At 37.2% G+C, this 26,908-nt stretch overlaps 1 protein-coding gene across 8 annotated transcripts in view; it reads right to left on the bottom strand.

Moving 5' to 3' along the window:
* Positions 1-26,908, bottom strand: part of CNKSR2 (connector enhancer of kinase suppressor of Ras 2) — a 303,713-nt gene that overhangs the window by 240,068 nt on the left and 36,737 nt on the right. For all 8 annotated transcript variants that reach the window (XM_030934668.1, XM_030934669.1, XM_030934670.1 and 5 more), the window contains exon 2: positions 7,319-7,482. In XM_030934668.1, the coding sequence (XP_030790528.1) occupies positions 7,319-7,482 (164 nt within the window). The remainder of the gene's footprint in view (positions 1-7,318; positions 7,483-26,908) is intronic.

The raw sequence follows: 26,908 nt of genomic DNA, 5'->3' as shown, positions 1-26,908 counted from the left end.
CCAGTTTTTGCCCATTCAGTATGATATTGGCTGTGGGTTTGTCATAAATAGCTCTTATTATTTTGAGGTACGTTCCATCAATACCGAATTTATTGAGCGTTTTTAGCATGAAGGGCTGTTGAATTTTGTCAAAAGCCTTTTCTGCATCTATTGAGATAATCATGTGGTTCTTGTCTTTGGTTCTGTTTATATGCTGGATTACGTTTATTGATTTGTGAATGTTGAACCAGCCTTGCATCCCAGGGATGAAGCCCACTTGATCATGGTGGATAAGCTTTTCGATGTGCTGCTGAATCCGGTTTGCCAGTATTTTATTGAGGATTTTTGCATCGATGTTCATCAGGGATATTGGTCTAAAATTCTCTTTTTTTGTTGTGTCTCTGCCAGGCTTTGGTATCAGGATGATGTTGGCCTCACAAAATGAGTTAGGGAGGATTCCCTCTTTTTCTATTGATTGGAATAGTTTCAGAAGGAATGGTACCAGCTCCTCCTTGTACCTCTGGTAGAATTCAGCTGTGAATCCATCTGGTCCTGGACTTTTTTTGGTGGGTAGACTATTGATTGTTGCCTCAATTTCAGAGCCTGCTATTGGTCTATTCAGGGATTCAACTTCTTCCTGGTTTAGTCTTGGGAGAGTGTAAGTGTCCAGGAAATTATCCATTTCTTCTAGATTTTCTAGTTGATTTGCGTACAGGTGTTTATAGTATTCTCTGATGGTAGTTTGTATTTCTGTGGGGTCGGTGGTGATATCCCCTTTATCATTTTTTATTGCGTCTATTTGATTCCTCTCTCTTTTCTTCTTTATTAGTCTTGCTAGCGGTCTGTCAATTTTGTTGATCTTTTCAAAAAACCAACTCCTGGATTCATTGATTTTTTGGAGGGATTTTGTGTCTCTATCTCCTTCAGTTCTGCTCTGATCTTAGTTATTTCTTGCCTTCTGCTAGCTTTTGAATGTGTTTGCTCTTGCCTCTCTAGTTCTTTTAATTGTGATGTTAGAGTGTCAATTTTAGATCTTTCCTGCTTTCTCTTGTGGGCATTTAGTGCTATAAATTTCCCTCTACATACTGCTTTAAATGTGTCCCAGAGCTTTTGGTATGTTGTATCTTTGTTCTCATTGGTTTCAAAGAACATCTTTATTTCTGCCTTCATTTCGTTATGTACCCAGTAGTCATTCAGGAGCAGGTTGTTCAGTTTCCATGTAGTTGAGCGGTTTTGATTGAGTTTCTTAGTCCTGAGTTCTAGTTTGATTGCACTGTGGTCTGAGAGACAGTTTGTTATAATTTCTGTTCTTGTACATTTGCTGAGGAGTGCTTTACTTCCAATTATGTGGTCAATTTTGGAATAAGTGCGATGTGGTGCTGAGAAGAATGTATATTCTGTTGATTTGGGGTGGAGAGTTCTATAGATGTCTATTAGGTCCGCTTGGTGCAGAGATGAGTTCAATTCCTGGATATCCTTGTTATCTTTCTGTCTTGTTGATCTGTCTAATGTTGACAGTGGAGTGTTGAAGTCTCCCATTATTATTGTATGGGAGTCTACGTCTCTTTGTAAGTCTCTAAGGACTTGCTTTATGAATTTGGGTGCTCCTGTATTGGGTGCATATATATTTAGGATAGTTAGCTCTTCCTGTTGAATTGATCCCTTTACCATTATGTAATGGCCTTCTTTGTCTCTTTTGATCTTTGATGGTTTAAAGTCTATTTTATCAGAGACTAGGATTGCAACTCCTGCTTTTTTTTGTTCTCCACTTGCTTGGTAGATCTTCCTCCATCCCTTTATTTTGAGCCTATGTATGTCTCTGCATGTGAGATGGGTCTCCTGAATACAGCAGACTGATGGGTCTTGACTCTTTATCCAGTTTGCTAGTCTGTGTCTTTTAATTGGAGCATTTAGTCCATTTACATTTAAGGTTAATATTGTTATGGGTGAACTTGATCCTGCCATTATGATATTAACTGGTTATTTTGCTCGTTAGTTGATGCAGTTTCTTCCTAGCCTCGATGGTCTTTACATTTTGGCATGTTTTTGCAATGGCTGGTACCGGTTGTTCCTTTCCATGTTTAGGGCTTCCTTCAGGGTCTCTTGTAAGGCAGGCCTGGTGGTGACAAAATCTGTAAGCATTTGCTTATCTGTAAAGGATTTTATGTCTCCTTCACTGATGAAACTTAGTTTGGCTGGATATGAAATTCTGGGTTGAAAATTCTTTTCTTTAAGAATGTTGAATATTGGCCCCCACTCTCTTCTGGCTTGTAGATTTTCTGCTGAGAGGTCTGCTGTCAGTCTGATGGGCTTCCCTTTGTGGGTAACCCGACCTTTCTCTCTGGCTGTCCTTACGATTTTTCCCTTCATTTCAACTTTGGTGAATCTGGCAATTATGTGTCTTGGAGTTGCTCTTCTAGAGGAGTATCTTTGTGGTGTTCTCTGTATTTCCTGAATTTGAATGTTGGCCTGCCCTACTAGGTTGGGGAAGTTCTCCTGGATGATATCCTGAAGAGAGTTTTCCAACTTGGTTCCATTCTCCCCCTCACTTTCAGGCACCCCAATCAGACATAGATTTGGTCTTTTTACATAATCCCATACTTCTTGCAGGCTTTGTTCATTTCTTTTTCTTCTTTTTTCTTTTGGTTTCTCTTCTCGCTTCATTTCATTCATTTGATCCTCAATCGCTGATACTCTTTTTTCCAGTTGATCAAGTCGGTTACTGAAGCTTGTGCATTTGTCACGTATTTCTCGTGTCATGGTTTTCATCTCTGTCATTTCGTTTATGACCTTCTCTGCATTAATTATTCTAGCTCTCAATTCTTCCACTCTTTTTTTAAGATTTTTAGTTTCTTTGCGCTGGGTACGTAATTCCTCCTTTAAGCTCTGAGAAGTTTGATGGACTGAAGCCTTCTTCTCTCATCTCGTCAAAGTCATTCTCTGACCAGCTTTGATCCGTTGCTGGCGATGAGCTGCGCTCCTTTGCAAGGGGAGATTCGCTCTTATTTTTTGAATTTCTAGCTTTTCTGCCCTGCTTTTTCCCCATCTTTGTGGTTTTATCTGCCTCTGGTCTTTGATGATGGTGACGTACTGATGGGGTTTTGGTATAGGTGTTCTTCCTGTTTGATAGTTTTCTTTCTAATAGTCAGGACCCTCAGCTGTAGGTCTGTTGGAGATTGCTTGAGGTCCACTCCAGACCCTGTTTGCCTGGGTATCAGCAGCAGAGGTTGCAGAAGATAGAATATTGCTGAACAGTGAGTGTACCTGTCTGATTCTTACTTTGGAAGCTTCCTCTCAGGGGTGTACTCCACCCTGTGAGGTGTGGGGTGTCAGACTGCCCCTAGTGGGGGATGTCTCCCAGTTAGGCTACTCAGGGGTCAGGGAACCACTTGAGCAGGCAGTCTGTCCCTTCTCAGATCTCAACCTCCGTGTGGGGAGATCCACTGCTCTCTTCAAAGCTGTCAGACAGTGTTGTTTGCGTCTGAAGAGGTTTCTGCTGCTTTTTTTGTTGTTGTTGCTTAGCTGTGCCCTGTCCCCAGAGGTGGAGTCTACAGAGACAGGCAGGTTTCCTTGAGCTGCTGTGAGCTCCATCCAGTTCGAGCTTCCCAGCGGCTTTGTTTACCTACTTAAGCCTCAGCAATGGCAGGCGCCCCTCCCCCAGCCTCGCTGCTGCCTTGCGGTTAGATCGTGGACTGCTGTGCTAGCAATGAGGGAGGCTCCGTGGCCGTGGGACCCTCCCGGCCACGTGTGGGTATAATCTCCTGGTGTGCCCGTTTGCTTAAAGCGCAGAATTGGGGTGGGAGTTACCTGATTTTCCAGGTGTTGTGTGTCTCAGTTCCCCTGGCTAGGAAAAGGGATTCCCTTCCCCCTTGTGCTTCCCAGGTGAGGCGATGCCTCGCCCTGCTTCAGCTCTCGCTGGTCGGGCTGCAGCAGCTGACCAGCACTGATTATCCGGCACTCCCTAGTGAGATGACCCCAGTACCTCAGTTTAAAATGCAGAAATCACCGGTCTTCTGTGTCGCTCGCGCTGGGAGCTGGAGACTGGAGCTTTTCCTATTCGGCCATCTCGCCCTGCCCTACCTCTTATTTCATTTTATTTTTTGATACAAGGTCTTGCTCTGTCACCCAGGCTGGAGTGCAGTGGCATTATCACAGCTCACTGCAGCCTGAACTTCCTGAGCTTAAACGATCCTTCCACCTCAGCCTTCTGAGTACCTGGTACTACAGGTGTATGCCAGTACTTTAAATTTTTTGTAGAGATGTGGTCTTGCTACATTGCCCAGGCTGGTCTTCAACTCCTAGACTCAAGTGATCTGCCCTCCTCAGGCTCCCAAAGTGCTGGGATTACAGGCATGCCACCATGCCCAGCCTCAAGTTAATTTTTATCTTTACAATTCTCAATTACTACCAATACAGATACCTTCTGGCTATTTCTTTCATGTAAGTGGATGGTTTGTTGTGACTTGGTAAGTCTCCAGTACATCACACACTCTTACCTACCATTTAAAGAATCAACAAGTAAATCAAGCACCTTTCGCTTTAGGCCAGGGGTACAGAGGGCACTGCGTCAACTTTTTAAAAATGCAGGTTTATTCACTACAGATTTGCTTTTTATTGGTTATGCATAGCAAAACTTGGTATTACTATTAGTATAAAAAGGACTACCTCAAGAAAACAAAAACTTACACATGAAATGTACTTAGCTGCTGTGTTTGTCATATATGTTACTTATTTGTTCATATACTTGGCCATTACCATGTGCCAGAACCAGTAGTGACTTAGAATTGCTCGAACACAGCCATTTAAGTCTTAATGAATTTGTGCTAAGTTCATATCAGCCTTCTCTTTCAATCATATGCATGCAAAAGCATTTGAAAAAATAAAGATATGCATTTAACATTTTAGAAGAGTAACGTCAGCCATATCCTCACCAGTGGCAAATTTTCACTAACCACTTAACTAGAAATACTTAATATTGGCACCACATATTTTACAATGTCAATGCCATTTTATTCAGAGTTCTTAATTTAAATGCATCGTGTAGCAGGTTTTTAGCTTTATAATACATTGCTTTATAAATATGAGTGAGTCTTAAAAGGCTTGCTTTAATGAATTTTTTTGGAAAATAAATTATGTTAAGATGAATGAACCAAGCAATTATGTTGCAAAGAAACAAATCCCAGCAATTGCAAACATCAAATCTTTCACGCAAAATGCCTGAAATTATAAGTACATGAAAAATGAAATGAAAACTGTTCTTATCCTGTCATAAACGATTTATTTACAGTTCCTAATAAAAAGTGTATTGTCAGAACACAAATTAAGGCCCATACATTAAGCTATATATATATATTTTATTTATGTTTTTACTCTTTCAGTTAATATTCTTTGCTCTCTATTGAAGCATACTAAATGATAGCTTAATAGCTTGAAATATTATTACACTTCCAAGTCATGAACAGCTTACTTCTTTCTAGAATAACATGATGCAAACAATTTATCTGATGCTTAATAAATATATGTTGCATGAATAAATAAGTGACTAAATAAACCTTTGATTCTCATCAGCTGCCATAAACATTTATTAACATAAGGAATAAATTCAAGACAAGGTAGATGAAAATACAGTATAGCTTAAAGAAACAAAAGGAATCTGCTAATTTTTCTATGTCTTCCTTATATGAGGAACAGAAACTTCAAAGTCAAAGGCTGTGTAGGCAAGAGAAATATTACGGTTCTCTGAAGAAAGACAAGAGAGTTTAATTCAGTAAGATAACATTAATTTAACATCTTTTATGAGCTTAGCACTGGGCAGAAAGCTAAATAAAAAATATGAACTAAACAAAGGTGTCTTCCTTTGAGGAGTCCAACATGAATTAAAGGATAAAAGAACCTAAGCAAAGAATTGTAATGTGATACAAGGTGTAAGGTGTTACCTTTTTTTCTCATCATTTCCCATTCTGCACAAACTAAATGACAATTCTCAATTTTCTCTGAATATTCAAAATTCTTTCACAATTCTGTTTTTACACATGATATTTCTTCTGCCTAGATAACTTTTCCCCAACTTTTTGTCTGGTAAATATCTAATCATCTTGCAAGACCAAATGCATATGTTACCTACACTTTCTGAATCCCTCAGAAGCGTTCATTTCCTTCTACACTCCCCTGGAATTTTCTTCAAATCTATGTTGTCTTCTAATGGCTATTGTCTTTCTTAATGGACTGTATATATTTCAGGAGTACAGACTGTGTCTTTTTCATCTTTGCATTCCCAGTGATAGCACTGTTTGAGCAGGAATATGTAATTGTTGAAAAAGAAAAGAATACAGTAGACATAAGGAAAATGCAGAATGGCCAGTGAAGATCAGAGAGACAAGACTTAGCAGGGTAAACCAAAATTCGAAGAGCAGTTGGGGACAGAGGGGAAGGAGGTAAAGATACAGTCCCAATAGTACAATTTCCTGGACTAGTCAACTCAGCTTGCTGATAAGGAATCTCACCTCCTGATTTCATAATGGTATGTAGAAGAAAATCAGAATTCACGACCCAGAAATTTGCTTTATATTCCCCAGAAAGCATCTGTTGCATAAACTGAAAGGTATCTGTACTTCTGACTTGTTGATGTATATCCATTACATTAGGAAGGGTAAGAAGGAAGTTTAACATTTGACCTCTTTGGGGACTGCAACTAAGAAACTGCTCAATAAACAGAAAAAAAAAGTTGGTGTTTAAATTTATTTTCCGCGTTAACTTCCAGAAGAGCTCAATCACATAATGAAGCATCCAAATGACATGACTTTAAACCTGGTGCTTAAACCCAGAACTGTACAGGGATTAAAGCTCAGCATCTGAAAGGATTCACCACAGCTACATGGTTCAAACTTAGAAGTGGTCTAGACACCTATTTCTGATGCCATGCTTTTAAGTAGGTTTAGGTCAGCAGAGCCTTGTTCATAGGTCAAACTTCAAATGTCTAGACTGTATGTATGGAACACTGTCAACCATCAATATTCTTTCCTTTCTCAAAGTGTGAGAGCCTAGCACATGAGTGGTTCATCTATGAAGAGCCCTGTTTATGAGACATACATTCTGGACTTAAGGTTTTGATATACCCAACTCTTACTGTTATAAAAGATATTACAAACAGGGAATGGTTATTTGGCACTAATATAATAAAAATTTCAGGAAGGAAGAAAATATCAGGTCCAGTTGGTTGAGAATCAGGGTCTTTTTCTTCTATTTGCATTTCAATTATCAAAACAAGAGAGGAAAAAAGGGAAAAGCAACAAAAGAAGAAAAAGAGAAGTTTCCCTCTTCACCAGTTTTATGTCCTTACCAATGCACACAGAAGGTCAACTGCTTCCAAGATCAGTTCCTGATGACCAATGCGGCTGACCCCCAGATCTTCTAGCTCCTGATGTGTAATGCGCAGCAGCTGGTCCCCACTGATCTTCTCCCTCTCAAAATTCTTAATATACTGCTGCAAACAGTCATCAAGACCTACAAAATAAAAGTATGAAAGACCAGAATGAAAACATGGTCAAACCAAACAAACGTGAAGGGTGGGTGAAGCAAGCATTAGTGTTACCATGTCACAAATTAAGTCCATTTTAACTCTGAACTAGCCAAATCCTTCACCCTTTCTTAACCTACATATGGGCTATGGTGAAAAAGAAAATCACTTCATCATACTCATAGTTGTCAGGCACCTAGTTGAATTTTCCTCAGCACGTACTGGAAATCTTTATCTCACGTCTGTGCAGTTTTCCTTGCTGACTATTTCATAAAGTATGCCAACAGGCAGGTTCCCCTATTTTTAAATTTATGTGCATCACTTTCTTACTTTCTTATTTAAACCCCACTTCAGAGGAAGAGATGTCCTTCCTATTTAAAGCTAATCTATCTTTCTGTACTCTGTAGTCCCATCTCTTGTCACGTTAAGATGACTTCAATAACTAAAAAATTAAATTCTCTTTGTTTCAACTATTTCCTGCTAATTGACTCATTCTATGTTCAAATTTCTTCCATCTTAAAACAAAACACAAAATCCTTATTTTGATTTCACTGATCATGTGTGCTCCTCACTAGTCTGTCACCCTCTTTGGATTCAAGCCCTTACCCTTATTTCCTCACCTGTGATGCATTCCTTAATCCATTATCATTTGGATTTTACTCAAATCTAAAAGTAGAAATCAGGATTACACAGGGCAATTCATACGTGATTGGCTAGGCTATAGATTGAGTCGGTTTCAATCATCTGTGAAGTGGCTTGATACAAATGATGAACTGGACTAATAAAACTAATGCTCTAGAAATTTAAGTAAAGAATACCAAGAAAATGAGGCAATTTAGCTGAAACTAAGAGGTCCTCATTATGTCAAGAAGGGAGACCAGAGGCTATAATATATATATAATATATATAATATATATATAATTTTTCATCTTTGCATTCCCAGTGATAGCACTGTTTGAGCAGGAATATGTAATTGTTGAAAAAGAAAAGAGGCCGGGCGCGGTGGCTCAAGCCTGTAATCCCAGCACTTTGGGAGCCCGAGGCGGGTGGATCACGAGGTCAGGAGATCAAGACCATCCTGGCTAACATGGTGAAACCCCATCTCTACTAAAAATACAAAAAACTAGCCGGGCGTGGTGGCGGGCGCCTGTAGTCCCAGCTATTCGGAGGCTGAGGCGGGAGAATGGTGTGAACCCGGGAGGCAGAGCTTGCAGTGAGCTGAGATCGCGCCACTGCACTCCAGCCTGGGCGACACAGTGAGACTCCCTCTCAAAAAAAAAAAAAAAAAGAAAAAGAAAAAGAAAAAGAAAAGAATACAGTAGACAAATATATATATATATATATATATATATTCCAGCTGAAGTTATGGAGCAGCAGAAATTATAAAAAAAAAAAATAGAAAAAAAGAGATGAAATTAGAAAAGATGTACAAAAGGAAGTCAAGTTTCCCAACAGAGAGATTATGTAGCCATTGAGAAAGAAAATGAGTCAGTCCTAAAAGCACTGTGATTCCTGACAGGGTCTAGTATAAGGCCACAGATGTCTTTACTATATTCTCAAACTTCCTTAAAGTAACTAGAATTACTTTCTAGCCTCTCTATACAACCTGCTTTTTCTTTCATTATCCATCAGTACGTGTATACTGCTGAGGGCTGAAATGTTCTCCCTGGATATAGCAACGTGAAAGTCACTAGTGACATTCCTGAGAGTTGTTTTCACAGTATATTGTTTACATACACACAATTCAGGAGGGCAATACAAATTGAAAGTAGATGAGAAAAATATGGTTAGAGGAAAATATGGTTAGTCATAAAGTGGGAGCCAGAATAATGAAAACATAAAAAATTCATACAAATGAAAAATACTAATAGTTTAAAACATTCATTAGATAACAGCAAGCCAGTTTCTCAGAGAAGTCCATCCAGTTTTTTCTTAAATTGATACATAATAATTGTATATACTTATGAGATACATGTGATATTCTGATACATTCATGTGAAGTATAATGATCAAAACAGGGTAATTGGAATATCCATCACCTCAAACATGCCCATCCATTTTTGACACTAAAGTCAGCAAAAAGGATTTCTTGTGGGAAGAAATCCTTGTGTAATGTAATAAACAACACCTTCAACAAACTCTTTTGATAAACACAACCATAAGTTCCCATTGGACTGTTTCTTACAGTAAGGCTGAAAATACATTTAAAAAATGTTACCTTGTATTGTAGACCAAATAATAACTGATTATCATGAAGATAGAACCATGTTTATCTTTGCTGGCTTTAAGGATGTTACAATCTATCAACAGGGTTTATAATTCCAGGGAGAAAATAAGTACATAAGTGAAAATAGGCCCCCACAGTAGGAAAGAGCATCAGGGGCAGGGATGTGGGGAGGAGACCAGGAAGAGACTGACAGCTGAGGCCAAGATTTAGCCACGGTGAAGGTTAGGAAATTCCTTGAAGGCGCAGGAAGGAAAGTCCAGGGTGACTGAGGGAAACCCATGCAGTAGCTGCTGAACCTGCTGGCCCTATGGCTGGGCACCATGGGATTAGGCAGGGCTGAGCTCCTAAGGGCCTAGCAGCAGGGCCTGGGGAAATTCCATAAGCATCCACTTATGCAGTGAGCCTTCAGGTAGACCAATATGAGCAGTGCTATGGATACACTCTTCCCAGCAGGAACCTTTGTGAGGCTAGAGTTTAAGCTCCAGTATACAAGTTTCTGGAAGAAGAATCCTGAGTGCAAAGTCAAGTCCTGTGGAAAGAAGCAGAAATGCCTGGCCTACATCAAACTTGAGGATAAAATTTTAGGCCAGATGGTCCATTGCCCCATACAGATGCAGGATGGACAGGAGCCTGAAAAGCACCAGGAGATTCAGTGCAGTAGAGTGGAGCAGGCCGGCCATGACCCTCACAGCTACTACTTCCCTGGACAATTTGCCTTCTTTTTAAGGCCCTGCTCCCCAGCACAGAACCCTGGACTGAATTTTATTGTGCTCCCCAGACAGCTGCACGTTGTAACCAGTGGAATACCCTGCCCTCCTAGTGATGATCCCATTATATCCCGAGCTAATAAAACTACTCTCCAAAAAACAAAGAAAAAAATATAAAATAAAAAAAAGATTACCGTAGAATTCAGCAATTCCACTTCAGGGTATATACCCAAACAAAATGAAAGCAGGTATTTGAAGAAATAGTTGTACACCTATGCTCATACAAGCATTATTCACAATAGGCAAGAGGTGGAAGCAACCCAAGTGTCCACTGATGTACAAATAGACAAAGAAAATGTTGGAGGAGGTGGAGCAAGATGGTAGAACAGAAGGCTCCACCAATTGCCTTCCCTAGCCTCTGACAAGGACACCAATTTAATAATTATCTACACAAAAAAGCACCCTCATAGGAACCAAAAATCAGGTGAGCATTCACAGTACCCGGTTTTAACTTCGTATCACTGAAAAAGACACTGAAAACCTAAAAAAAATAAAAAATAAAAATAAAAAAAAGTCTTAAGCAGTGATGCCACACCTCCTTCAAGCCCAGGCAGTGGTAGGGTGGTTACTAGAGTGTTTGTTTGTGCTGGAGGGAGAGCACAGCAATTTGTAAGGCATTGAACTTACTGCTGTCCTGATAGAGCAGAAAGGAAAACAAGACCAAACTCAGCTGATACCCACCCAGAGAGGGAGCATTTAAACCAGCCCTAGCCAGAGTGGAATCGTCAGTCCTGGCAGTTGGAACCTGAGTTCCCACAAACCTTGCCACCATGGGCTAAAGTGCTCTGAGGATTTAAATAAATAAACTTGAAACACAGTCTAGACCACAAAGACTGCAAATCCTAGGAGAGTCCTAATGCTGAACAGGGCCCAGAGACAGTGGATAGGGGTGACATGCAACATACTAAAACACCAGCCAGGGTGGCCAAGAGAGTGCTGGTATTATCCCTTCCCTAACTCCAGGCTTTACAGCTCATGGCTCCAAAAGAGACTCCTCCTTCCTTCCGCTTCAGGAGAAAAAAAGGGAAGAGTGGGGAAGACTTTATCCTGCATCTTGGATACTAGCTTGGCCCAGTCAGAGTCATGAGGGCCCCTTTCGAGGCCCAAGCTCCTGGATGACATTCCTAGACATACCCTTGTCCAGAAGGGAATGACCCTATCCTGGCACCATTCATCACCAGCTAACTGAAGAGCCCTTGGGCCCTGAATAAGCAGCAATGATACCCAAGTACTACATCAAGGGTCCTGTGTGAGACTGTGAGATTTGTTGGCTTCAGGTAAGACCCAGCACATTTGCAGCTGTGTTTGACTCCAGGGCACAATTCCTTCTGCTTCAAAAAAGCAGAGGGAAAAGGAAAGGGGACTTTGTCTTGTATCTTAGGTACCACCTCATGCATAGGGGGGTAGAGAAAAAAGCAGACTCTTGGGGTCTACAATTCTAGGACTTGTCTCTTAGATGGATGACATTTCTGGACCTGCCCTGGGCCAGAGGGGAGCCCACTGTCCTTGAAGGGTGAGGCCCAGGCCAGGCAGCATTTGGTACAAGCTAATTGAAGAGACCTTGGGTCTTAAGGAAACAGCAGTGGTAGTTTGGCAGTACTCACCGTGGTTTTGTGGTGATGGTGGCCATGGAGGGAGGGGGTTCCTCTGCCTTTGGAAAGGGGAGAGAAGAGTGGGAAGAACTACATCTTGTGGTTTGTCAGATCAGCCACAGTACAACAGAACAACAGGTGCACTTCTAAGGTTTTTGTTTTTTTTTGTTTTTTTTTTTTTTTTTTTTTTTTTTTTGAGGCGGAGTCTCGCTCTGTCGCCCGGACTGGAGTGCAGTGGCCGGATCTCAGCTCACTGCAAGCTCCGCCTCTCGGGTTTATGCCATTCTCCTGCCTCAGCCTCCCGAGTAGCTGGGACTACAGGAGCCCGCCACCTCGCCCGGCTAGTTTTTGTATTTTTAGTAGAGACGGGGTTTCACTGTGTTAGCCAGGATGGTCTCGATCTCCTGACCTTGTGATCCGCCCGTCTCGGCCTCCCAAAGTGCTGGGATTACAGGCTTGAGCCACCGCGCCCGGCCACTTCTAAGGTTTTAAATGCTAGTCCCTGGCTCCCAGACAGCACCTCTGGACCCACCCAGGGCCTGGGGAAAATTGCTGCCCTGAAGGGAAGAACACAAGCCCGTTGGCTTTGGCATTTGCTTACTGTAGAGCCCCAGGGTCTTGAGAGAACATAGGCAGTAGCCAGGGAGGGGTTAAAGCAGGCCTTGAGCAACACATAGTGCTATGTTGGCTTCAGGTATGACCCAGCACAGTCACGGTGGTGGTGGCCACAAGGGTGCTTGTCTCACTCCACCCACAGCTCCAGGTGGCTCACAACAGAGTGAGAGACTGTTTATTTGGGAGACAGTAAGGGAAGAGAACCAAAGTCTCTGCCAGGTAGTCCAGAGAATTATCCCAGATCTTGCCCAAGATCATCAAGAAGGCCTCCATGAGTCTATAAGGACCACAGCATCACTGGGCTTGGGGTGCTCCCTGAAGCAGATACAGCTTAGATCATAACACCTAAGTCCTTTCAAATATCTGGAATTCCTTCCCAAGAAGGATGGGTACAAACAAGTTTTGGCTGCAAAAACTATAATAGATTCCTAACTTTTCAATGCCCAGCAACAGATGAACATCTATGAGTATTAGGACAATTCGGGAAAACATAATCTTATCAAATGAATGAAATAAGGCACCAGGTGCCAATCCTGGAGAAACAAAAGATACGTGACATTTCATGTAGATAATTCAAAATAGCTATTTTGAGGAAACTTAAAGAAATTTCAAGATAACGCAGAGAAGGAATTCAGAATTCTATCAGATAAATTTAACAAAGAGATTGAAATAATTTAAAAGAATCAAGCAGAAATACTGGAGCTGAAAAATGCAATTGTCATACTGAAAAATGCATCAGAGTCTTTTAACAGCAGATTTGGTCAAGCAGAAAAAGAATTCGTGAGCTTGAAGACTGGCTATTTGAAAATACAGTCAGAGGAGATTTAAAAAGAGAATAAAAAACAATTACCCATGCCTACAGGCACCTCAAAAGGGAATATCTAAGTGTTATTGCCCTTAATCAGGAGGTAGAGGAAGAAGTCAGAGGTAGAAAGTTTATCGAAAGGAATAATAACAGAGAACTTCCCAAACCTAGAGAAATATATCAATACCTAAATACAAGAAGGTTATAGAACACCAAGCAGAATTAGCCCAAAGAAGACTACCTCAAGGCATTTAATAATCAAATTCCAAAAGTCAAGGATAAAGGATCCTCAAAGCAACAAGAGAACACAAACAACATACAATGGAGCTCCAATACATCTAATGACAGAGTTTTCAGTGGAAAACTTACAGGCCAGCAGAGAGTGGCATGACATATTTAAAGTGACAAAGAAAAAAACTTTTACCCTAGAAGAGTATAAACAGCAAAAATATTCTTCAAACATGAGGGAGAAATAAAGACGTTCCCAAACAAAAGTCGTGATATTTCATCAACATGAAACCTGCCCTGCAAGAAATGCTAAAGGAAGTACTTCAATCAGAAAGAAAAGGACATTATGGGCAATAACTAGTCATCTAAAGGCAAAAAACTCACTGGCAATAGTAACCACACAAAAAACACAGAATATTATAACACTGTAATTGCGGTGTGTAAACTCCTTTTATCCTAAGTAGAAAGACTAAACAATGAACCAATCAAAAATAAAAACTACAACAGCTTGTCAAGACATAGACAGTACAATAAGATCTAAATAGAAACAACAAAAAGTTAAATAGTGGGAGTATGAAGTTGAGGCGTAGAGTTTTTATTAGTTTTCTTTTTGCTTGTTTGTTTGTTAGCACAAACAGGGTTAAGTCCTCATGAGCTTAAAATAATGGTTATTAAGATAGTATTTGCAAGGCTCATGGGAACCTCAAACCAAGAAACTAAATCATTTCAAATTGGGAAAATCACTTTCACTAAAAGGAAGATAGAACAGAAAGAAAGAAGGAAGAGAAGACCACAAAATGGCCAGAAAACAAATAACAAAATGGCAGGAGGAAGTCTTTACTTATCAACAGTAACACTGAATATAAATGGACTAAACTCTCCAATAAAAAGTCATAGAGTGGATGCGTAAATTTAAAAACAAAACAAAACACAGTCATCTGTTGCCTATAAAGAAACATACTTCACCTATAAAGACACAAATAGAATGATAATAAAGGAATGGAAAAGATATTCCATGCCAATTGAAATCCAAAAAGAGCAGGAGTAGCTATACTCATATCAGGAAAAATAGATTTCAAGACAAAATCTATACAAAGAGGCAAAATAATAGAATCATAAAGGGGTCAATTCAACAAGAATTGAATTTCAAATATATATGCAACCAGCACTGGAGAACTCAGATATAAAAGCAAATATCAATGAAGCTAAAGAGACAGAGAGCCCCCAATACAATAATAGCTGAAGACTTCAACACCCCACTTTGGGCATTTGACGGATATTCCAGACAGAAATTAATCAAGAAACATTGGACTTTATCTACACTACAGAACAAACAGACCTAACAGATATGTACAGGATATTTCATCCAAAGACTGCAGAATACACATTCTTTTCCTCAGCAAATGGATCATTCTCAAGGACACACCACGTTAGGTTACAAAACAAGCCTTAAAACATTCAAAAAAATGAAAATCCTCTCAAGTATCTTCTTTGACTACAAAAGCATAAAATTAGAAATTGATGACAAGAGGAATTTTTGAAACTATACAAATACATCAAAACTGAACAATACATTCCCAAATGACCAGTGGATCAATGAAGAAAGTAGGAAGGAAATTGAAAAATTTCTTGAAACAAATGATAATGAAAACACAACATACAAAAACCTATGGGATACAGCAAAAGCAGAACTAAGAGGGAAATTTATAGCTATATGTGCTTACATCAAAAAAGAAGAAAAACTTCAAATAAACAACCTAACAATGCATCTTAAAGAACCAGAAAAGAGAGCAAACCAAACCCAAAATACTAGAAGAAATAATAAAGACCATAAACAAGTGAAATTGAAATGAAGCAATACAAAAGAGCAATAAAACAAAAAATTCACATTTTGAAAAGTTAAACAAAATTTACAAACCTTTGGCTAGACTAAGAAAATAAGAAAGAAGACCCAAATAAATAAAATCAGAGGTAAAAATGGACACATTACACTTGACACTGCAGAAATTCAAAGGATCATTAGTGGCTACTATGAGAAACTACATGCCAATAAACTGGAAAATCTTGAAGAAATGAGCAAATTTCTAGACAAAAAGAACCAAGATTGAAACATAAAGAAATCCAAAACTTGAATATGCCAATAACAAGTAACGAGATTGAAGCCATAATAAAAAGTCTCACAGTAAAGAAAAGCCTGGGAGCTGATGGCTTCACAGGTGAATTCTAGCAAATATTTAAAGGAGAACTAATACCAATCTGACCCAAACTATTTTGAAAAACAGAAGACAATACGGCCAAACTCATTCCATGAGGCCAGTATTACCCTGACACCAAAAGCAAAGACACATTGAAAAAAGAAAACTACAGGCCAATATATCTCATGAATATTGATGCAAAAAAACTCAACAAAATACTAGCAAGCTGAATACAGTAATATTAAATACTTTAAAACCATAATTCATCATGACCAAGTATTTATCCCTGGGATGCAAGAATTGTTCAACATATGCAAATCAATCAATGTGATACATCATACCTACAGAATAATGAACAAAAACCATCTGATCATTTCATTTGATGCTGAAAAAGCATTTGATAAAATTCAACTTCCCTTCATGATAAAAACCCTCAAAAAACTGAGTATAGAAGGAACAAACCTTAACATAATAAAAGCCATACATGGCAGTCCCACAGCTAGTATCATACTGAATAGGGAAAAACTGAAAGCCTTTCCTTCAAGATCTGGAACACGACAAGGATGCCCACTGCCACCATCATTATTCAACATAGTGTTGGAAGTCCTAGCTAGAGCAGCCAGGCAAGAGAAATAAATAAACGACATCCAAATTGGAAAGAAAGAAGTCAAATTATTCTTATTTGCTGATGAGATGATCTTATATTTAGAAAAACCTAAAGAATCCACAAAAAAACTATTAGAAGTGATAAATTCAGTAAAGTTGCAGGATACAAAATTAACACAAAAATCAGTAGCACTTCTACATTCCAACAGTGAACAACCTGAAAGAGAAAATAAAGTAATTTAATTTATAATAGCCCCACATAAAGTTAAACACCTAGGAATCAACTTAACCAAAGAAGTGAAAAATCTCTACAATGAAAACTATAAAACATTGATGCAAGAAATGGAAGAGACCACGAAAAAAAGGGAAAGATATTTCATGTTAATGGATTGGAAGAATCAATATTGTTAAAATGTCCATACTACTCAAAGCAATCTACAGATTCAAAGCAATCCCTATCAAAATACCAATGACATTCTTCACAGAAATAGAAAAAAAAAATCCTAAAATTTATATAGAACCACAAAAGATCCAGAATAGCCAAAGCTATCCTAAGCAAAAAGAACACAACTGGAGGAATCGCACACCTGACTTCAAATTATACTACTGAGGTATAGTAAACAAGATAGCATGGTACTGGCATAAAAACAGACAGAGACCGGTGGAACAGAATAGAGAACACAGAAACAAATCCACACACCCACAGTGTACTCATTTTCGACAAAAGTGCCAAGGACATACACTGGAGAAGGCCAGTCTCTTTAATAAATGGTTCCGGGAAAACTGGATATCCATGGGCAGAAGAACGAAACTAGATCTATTATCTCCTGCTATATACAAAATTCAAAATTGATTAAAGACTTAAATCTAAGACTTCAAACTATGAAACTACTACCAGAAAACATTGCAGAAACTCTCCAGGACATTGGTCTTGGCAAAGATTTCTTGAGTAATACCCCACAATCACAGGCAACCAAAGCAAAAATGAACAAATGGGGTCACATAAGTTAAAAGGCTTCTGCACAGCAAAGGAAACAGTCAACAAAGTGAAGAGACAACCCACAAAATGGGAGAAAATATTTGCAAGCTACACATCTGACAAGGGATTAATAACCAGAATATGTAAGGAGCTCAAACAACTCTATAGGAAAAAAAATCTAACAATCTGGTTAAAAATGGGCAAAAGATTTGAATAGGCAGTTCTCAAAAGACATACAAATGGCCACAAGGCATATGAAAAGGTATTCAGCATCACTGATCATCACAGAAGTGCAAAGAAAAACTACAATGAGATAGCATCTCACCCCAGTTAAAATGGCTTATATCCAAAATACAAGCAATAACAAATCCTGGTGAGGATGTGGAGAAAAAGGAACCCTCGTATACTGTTGGTGGGAATGTAAATTAGTACAACCACTATGGAGAATCGTTTAGTGGTTCCTCAAAAAACTAAAAATAGAGCTACCACATGATCCAGCAATCCTACTGCTGGGTATACACCCCAAATAAAGGAAATCAGGATATCAATGAGATATCTGCACTGGGTCCCAGAAGACCCAGTGGCTATTCTGGGTCTTTTGTGGTTCCATATAAATTTTAGGATGGTTTTTTTTTATATTTCTGTGAAGAATGTCATTGGTATTTTGATAGGGATTTGTTGCAATTCTGCAGTTTGTCGCAGTTCCGTTCACGATAGCCAAGATTTTGAAACAACCTGTGTCCATCAACAGATGAATAAAGAAAATGTGGTACATATACATAATGGAGTAATATTCAGCCATAAAAAAAGAATGAGATCCTGTCATTTGCAACAACATGGTTGGAACTGGAGATCATTACATCAAGTGAAAGAAGCTAGGCACAGAAAGACAAACATCAAATGTTCTCACTTATTTGTGGGATCTAAAAATTAAACAGAGTAGAAAGATGATTACCAAACGGTGGGAAGGGCAGTGGTGGGGGGAGGTGAGGGGCAGGTGGAAAAGGTTAATACATATGAAAATATATTTAGAAAGAATGAATAAGTTCTACTATTTGACAGCACAACCGAGTGACTACAGTGAATAAATTGTACCTTTTATTATAACTAAAATAATATAGTTATATTGTTTGTAACACTAAGGATAAATGCTTGAGGGATGGATACCCCATTCTCCATGATGTGATCATTTCACATTGCATGCCTATATCAAAACATCTCATGTATCCCATATATACACACCTACTATGTACCCATAAAAATTAAAAATTTTTAAAAACATTGTATATATGTTTTAAAATGTGTATACATTTTTTATTCAGCCTTAAAAAGAAAGTGCTGATACATGATACTGCATGGATCAACCCTGAAGACATTATGCTAGCTGAAATAAGCCATTCACAAAAGGACAGAAACTGTATGATTCCACTTATATGAGGCATGCAGTCGTCATGCAATCGTCAAATTCAGAGACAGAAAGTAGAATGGGGCTGCCAGAGGCTCAAAAGAGGGATAATAGGGATTGTTGTTTAATGAAGAGTTTCAGTTTTGCAAGATGAAAAGAATTCTGTGAATGGATGCTGAGGTCAGTAGTACAAAAATGTGAATGTACTTACTGCCAGTGAACTGTACACTTAAAGATGGTTAAGATAGTACATTTGATGATATGTGCATTTTACACTTAAAAATGCAATCGTTAAAATAAAATGACATATTTTATATTATCTATATTTTACTATAAGAAGAAGTACAAATTAAGCAACAGATCGACCTTAAATAGCCTAAATTTGCTCCTTTCAACTTTTAATTAGACCTAAGTATTTTGGGAGACATATGGGTATGTGAAAGCCACAGCTGTAAGTTACTATTAAATATATGATTACAAATGCTATGTCTATCTATGTGTAATCAAACTTCTCTAATAGAAATACAATTTTCTTTTCTATTGAATACAAAAAAATCACTGGTGGCAATGATTTGCTAAATTTAGTATATTCTACATAGAAGTCATCAGTATGATGTCTTACCCAATCCTAATTCATCATGAAAAAATTGCCTAATCATGATGGGACTTAATACGGTTATCTTTTTAAATATTTTCATTTAGCATCTAAGAAATATTGAGTGAGGACATGCTGAAAATTGTACGCTAGACATATCAAGGGAAAAAAGAATTTTGTATCTAAATGACATCTAGATGAATTTTAAAGTAATTAGTGTCATGAAGAATTAGTCAGTCATCTTTGCCAAGGTGCTGGGAGAAACTATCTTCTCCAAGGAGGATTTGCCCACGGGCAAGAGGAGACAGTTTTCCAGGTGGGAGGTAAGAGGAAGTGGTAATGAGAACAATGCTAGACTTGCCACTGTAAAGCGCAAAACTTGTTGATCCAACTTTACTTCTGAGGACACATCTAATCTTGGCTTATCTCAGTCCCAGGATTCCCTAATGCTCCTGATATTTTTAGATTTAAACTAGGTTCCAAAGTCAATAACTGCCTGTTCTTAATTCTTCTACAACACAGACTTCTATATGATTTTCCTAAGGAATGCCTCCCTTCCTGTCCCTAGTATCAGGATGCTCGTCTCAATGCTTTTCTAATTCCTGATACCAACTTTTATTTATTAACTGAACAAATATTTGTTGAATGCCTGTTTTTGAGCCAGGCATTATTCTAGGGAATAAAGAAGAAAAGTGAGCAGAAACGGACATGGCCCCTGCTTTCACTGAGGTAACAGTTTATTGAGAGAGAATCATGTTAAGTAAGTAATCACACAAACAACCCTAACAAGTAATAGAAGGAAAGTAAAGGTACCTGGCATGGTGCTCCAAGAGCCCATAATATGGTGATTTGACCACATCAGAGAGATCAGGGGTAAGTTTTCTGGGAGAAGTGTGGCAAGAACTGACATCTAGAGATGACTGGGAGTTAACTAGCCAAAGAGAGAGGAAAGAGTATTAGACTCTGGAAACAGCAAGGACTCAACAGCTTGGAGACAGGAGGGAGAATATAAGGCATTGAAAGAAGACCACCATGACTGAAGGCTGTGTTCAGACTCGTGTTCTGAAAAACTCTTCTCCAGTTTCAACGTATAGAACAGTGTCTTGTGGCCAGTTTGCCTTTTGCCGCCGAAACGATCATCTTTGGTAGGAGTTAATCTCCCTGCTTGGCACCTTCACTTGGTTCACTATTTTAGCTATGCGAGTTGAAGCTTTTCTACACATGTTCTTTCTTTGGACATTTTATTCCTCTATGACTATCTAAAATTCCTCCTACTGTCCTCTTAGTAAAGGAAGTTAAGTAAAAGATCTACAGGTAGAACTTACTTCATACATTATTTAGAACTATATCCATTGTCTCCTGAATAAGAATTCAAAATCAACAGAAAAATGTGGTAAAAGGTAAATTACCTTCAAAAATGGTAATTCTAGAAAAAACTGTATAGTAATATAGAGGCAAAACACTGCCTTTAGAAGTTATAGCCGATCATATTAATTCAGACATATGCATCTTATTAAATATGACTGAAATAATTTCCACAAAAGAAAATTTTAGCACAAAAGTACTGCAGAAACAAAGGGCACCATCTACTATTAAACTTAATCTCAATATATCTCCTGTGATCCTTCCCTAATACAAAACAAATCTTATTCATCATTTCAAATCCACACACACACACACACACAAACACACATTTGCCCACTACAAATGAATGTCAGCATTATTAACTACTCAATAAGTTTACAGAGTCAAACACACACACACACACACACACACACACACACACACACACACAAAATTCTTTGGTGCTTTAGAATTTTTTGACTCTTAAAACATGTTCTAAAATACTGGGCTAATTTAAATACTTAGTCAACATGTACTTTGCATCTAATCACTAAACTATCATTACTTTTATTGAATATTAAAGTTAAAATAAAGCTATGAATTTTAGTATCTTGTCACAAGGATTTAATGTTAGGATAAAAAGAATCCTACATTTATACACCAGTCATTTCTGATTATGTTTCCTAAAAATAATATAAGTGGTGATATTCAATTTTTTGTTTTGTTTTATATATCAGAATCAATTTGTAACATAGCATAATGAAATTAAAAGCCAAATAATTTCTTTTCACCTATGAAGTAAATTTTACTTGACCCAGGAAAATAGCCTATTTTGAAGGCCTGTTTTTTTCTCCTAAAATGTATACAATTTTTCTCAAAATAATTTCAATTTTATTTTAAAATTATAATTTAATTACAAATTTCTAATTACTACTCAAAACATTGTCAGTTTTCCATTGCTTCTCAAATTTTATGTGCATATAAAACATCTGGGGATCTGATTAAACTATAGTAAATTTTGATTTAGTTGGAGTGTGGCCTGAGATTTTGTATTTCTAACAAGCTCCAAAATATTAACATTACTAGAGCAACAATTGTCAAAGGCAAAAAGAGATTTTATTTTTTTCAATAAGTGATGAAGTCATCAAATAGGACAATAACGATGACTGGTTTTATATATATATATAATGATGACTGGTTATATATATATATATATATATATATATATATATATATAACACATAAGCTTATGTTTCTAGATTATCTAGCCATGCCCTTTTTGCAACTTCCAGCCCCAATTAGAAAATATATGATACTCAAGAATTAACAAATATTTCTCAGAAATCTATAGAAAACAAAGGAACTGTAAGCTAGACAAATTATTACAACTAAATGGAGAGAAAAAGTCTATTCCAAAATAATTTTAATTATGTTTATTTGAATAAATCCCTAGTTTCATGTTTTATGGATACTCAGAGAACTTCCTCATTTTCCCAAAAGTGAAGACTGTGGAGAAATTCACCAGGCTAAATGAAAAATGAGTCTAAACCTGCACAATACTGTTATTAATTCTAAAAGAATGTGGCAGAAGTTCTTCAAAAAAGCAAAGAAACCACAAACAATACAAGCTTATGTTCCTTATCAAACATTTCTCAAAGAACTCTGAAAATATATCTTCTAATATTTTTTATAATTCCTCTCTACTCAGCAAAATTCTCCTGAGTTATGACAGCATTTTACTATGATCAGTGTTCACTGAGGAAATGGGGTTTCTCCTTTCACCAATCAAACTGGAAGATGTCAGTTGTAACCACTGCTTTCCCTTGGTTCCCTCTAAACTCCAAATTTTACAAGTGGATAGGAATCAGAAGAAATACCTGAAAGTCAGAAAGGAAGGAGTAAAAAGTTCTGCAGATGCATTTGAATCAGGATGGTGGGGAGAGTGGATATCAAAGCCTTGACTAATACTGTGACTAAGAAACAGCTTGACAGACATATATATATATATTATTTTTTATGTAAGGTTTTCTTTTATTTAAAAGATCATTCACAAAATACCATATCCAAAGATTTACTTTCTGTTGTATAGCTGAATGTGTTAAGTGTTTGGAATTCCATTCTTACATTTAAAAGTCAACTGGATTGCCCAGAACCTGTACTCATCTCTTACCACAGAGACATTTTTTCTCCAGTCACAAATTAACCTCCATAACATCTGTTTCTTAGCACAGCGTAACTGCTTGCCAGGAATTTAAGAACTTTTAGATGACATTTGCAAAGTACAAGTCATGATTTAATACCACATTCATATTGTTGGCAATCCAACAGTTAAAGGAGCTTAATGTTCTTATGATTCTCCTGTGATTACATTACTGCTGCAAAACCTAGTTTCATAGATAGGAGTCTGTAAGAGGACAAAAATATATCGACATCATCTTCACTTAGGTCTCAGAATTTAAAAAAATTATCTAACATGATACATAATTGAAGGTCCTTAGATACTGATGTCATATGAGAAGACAACTCTTTTTTAATACCTTCACAAGACATAAAAGGGTAAACAAAAGCTCTTCTCCTAGGGAAAGGAGACTAAGCAAGACAAAAAAGAATGTGGAGTGGAGGCTGGGGAAGGTTAGATAAGGGCAAAGATCCAACACATGTAATGACTTTATATTATGTAAAGCACTATCCAAGAAACTTCTGAGCTTAGCTCAACAAGTGTATTTTCACTCACTTTCCTATGAAACTTTGGTCACTGCCTGAAAGCAGCTGTGCAAACAATCTTTTAGTAAGCTCTCCACTGTGTGTTTCAATGAGAAGAACCTGACGGATGCAAGATTTGTATACATATAAATACACTACCATTGCCTGCTACACAGAATTATACTCAAGACAGCAGTAAATCAACCTGTGAAAGAAACCAACTTACCGAGACTCATCCTGGGTAACCATAGATTAACGGGAATTTCCTGCACTATCCTGCAAATGTTATAAATATAAAAAGTAAAAGCTAATGTTGATAAGAATTGCAAATAATCATGGTGAAAGGTATAGAAAATACTGGTAGACATTTCTAAATTAACGTATATGGGAAAGATGAATATTATCTATTTTAAATGTATAGTTGGATCAAAATGCTCATTTCCCAAAGGCAATAGTTCACCATTCATAACTTTAAACAGCAGGCTTCTGAATTCAAGGTATTTTTCTAGAAATGAAAAAAATTTCTAAGATCCTAGAGTGAATAAGAACTTTTTATTTTAAAAAAAGAAAATAAGAAATATACTAAAATATGTAACAACACAAGAAAATCTACAATTACTTTTTATTGTCAGCAGCCTCCCAGGAAACAAGTTCCTTTGGTTATAGCACTATAGATTAAAAGTCATTTAAGAAGTGTGTGATTCACAAGTTCCTTTGGTTATAGCACTATAGATTAAAAGTCATTTAAGAAGTGTGTGATTCATTCAATAACGATAAAGGCAACTTTAAGTTCCTGTTAAGTTTTACACACTTTAGTTATGAACAAAGCACTCTGATCTTGACCTACCAGTGCTATAATCCAAAAAAGGTAAAGAATTCAAAATGGAACCTTGCATTTCTATTCAAAACCGAGTCATGCCATCCATGGAAAATTTTATATATAAAAGAGCTGATTTCATTACTTTTCATGACAATCCCAAATTTTGCCAAGAAGGAGGAAAAAAACGACCAAAATTTCTGCTTGAATAGGAGGGGGCAAGGGGTTCTTGATAATCTTGTGAGAACACAATAGAAAAAGAAAAAGAAACTAGAGAACAATAAAAAGCATAGCATAGGAAACAGAATAGCTGATCTTGAGAAACTAGTATTCTCTGGAAGAAAATATGGCCCAGGTGCATCTGTCTTAACTACCAAATGTTCTACTATGGCATCTATTCTCCAACACATAGAGTATATTCCAACCTTGAGGTTAACGAGTTCAACTTTGGGCAGTTAATGAATACTTAATTTGGAGACATTTTTTCTGTAATAAAATTTATTTATTTTGTCCTTCACTTCAATCTGCTAATAATTCCTGAGTACAATATTAACTACAGTTTTATATTTGCTTCCAAATATCTTACAGCATTAAGATTTATTTTACAAATACTATAGTTCTAATCTATATTCCAAAACCAAAAGCCTTACCTAGTCTGTCAAATTGGAGAAGAGTACTTTTACTCTATGGCTATGACCTACTAATGTCATAAATCACCAACTGTTACAATGAGGAGCAGAATCAATGAAACTTTTCAACTTATGGTTGCTTCATGGTTTAATTGTTAAGAAAAAAAGAAGACAGAACAAACAACAACTTTTGTTTTTTTAAAAAAAACAGGACTTACATTAGCTAATGAAATAAAAAGATTTCCTTTAAATATGTACAGGGAAAGTGATCTGTGATTTGGCAACAGGATTAATATTCAGAAGACCTCAAGAAAATTACAAACTTGTATTTCAAATCATGATTTCTACAAACTAAAGAGATACGATATTGACTCCCCTACTCCTACCTCTTCTTATCTTGACACAAAGGAATGGAGAGGGGAAATCATAAACTTTATGGAATACTTTTTGGCCCAGCTAGGAGTGGTCCAGTGATCACATCTCTCAAATTCTTTATTCTCAGAAGCTTACTTCCAAAGGAATGCATGAAACGGTTTTCAGAAAATTTCTAAATAATGGAGATACATAGTTAGACTCCTTAATAGTTCAATAAAATGTTAATTATATCATCAGTACATATACACAAACTGCTATCAGCTCAAAATAGAATTAGACGTTTTATGGCAAAAACTACATTTTTATTACAAGATCTGAAAGCAAGTTACTTGATAAACTACGTCACCAAGTTTAAATAAAAGATGAAAACTCATCCTCTATATCAGTAGTCCCCAATCTTTTTGGCCCCAGGGACTGGTTTTGTGGAAGACAATTTTTCTGCAGGAAATGGGGGGATGGTTTCGGTATGAAACTATTCCACCTCAGATCATCAGGCATTATATTCTCATAAGGAGTACACAACCTAGATCCCTCACATGCTCAGTGCACAACACGGTGTACATTCCTATGAGAATCTAAAATGGCACCGGTCATCTGATAGGAGGCAGAAATCAGACTGTAATGCTCGTTCATCAGCCACTCACCTCCTGCTGTGCCGCCCAGTTGCCTAACAGGCCATGAACCAGTACAGGTCTACAGCCCAAGGGTTGGGGACCCTGGGCCTGCTATGTAGAGTCTACATGCTACTCTGCTATGTAGAATCTACATAGAAAGCTAAACCCTTAAGCCTCAGGAATCATGAATGATCATTTCCTAAAACTAACTTTTCTGAACCATTAGGATTTTATATATTTATTTTTAATTACAAAACTTAATTACAAATTTGAAAGTTAATATATCAATTAACCAGACCTTGTCAAATGCAGAGCACATTTAGAACAATTCAGAATCATCATAATCAATATAATAGTGAAACTCAAGCAGCATTCTTACTAACTAATTTCAAGAATAGTCAACATTGAGCAGTGGTCCTAGCAAATGCAGACAGGGAAGAAAAAGAATTATGGATATTAGATGATTAAAAAAACTATCAACATATTAATAATATTATTTTCTTAGAAATACCAAGAAAATCAACCAAAGAAAATTTACCAAGAAAATCAACTGAAAAACTTAGACAAATAAGCAAGTTTATTAAGGTAGCCAAATACAAGAGCAGTATTCAATAACTTCCCCATACTCAGCAAAGCCAATTAGAAAATGTAATGAAAAAAATTCTATTCACAATAGGTAAAAAAACCAATAAACTATCTAGGGATAAACCTAAAGAGAAATGTAGATGACATTTATTTTTTAGAAAGCTATCAAATTCCACTGAAGGATATAAAAGAAGATCCAAGTAAGTAAGAAAGTATAGCACATTACTGGATAAGAATGCCCAATAGTATATGGATACTAATTTTCTCTAAATTAACCTATAAATTCAATGAAATCCTAGTCAAGATCCTAATGAGATTATTTTTGTGTGAGC

Source organism: Rhinopithecus roxellana, chromosome 7, assembly GCF_007565055.1.
Source record: "Rhinopithecus roxellana isolate Shanxi Qingling chromosome 7, ASM756505v1, whole genome shotgun sequence".
Taxonomy (NCBI): domain Eukaryota; kingdom Metazoa; phylum Chordata; class Mammalia; order Primates; family Cercopithecidae; genus Rhinopithecus; species Rhinopithecus roxellana.
The sequence above is the reverse complement of the archived record's forward strand: the minus strand, read 5'-3'. Positions and strand labels throughout refer to the sequence as shown.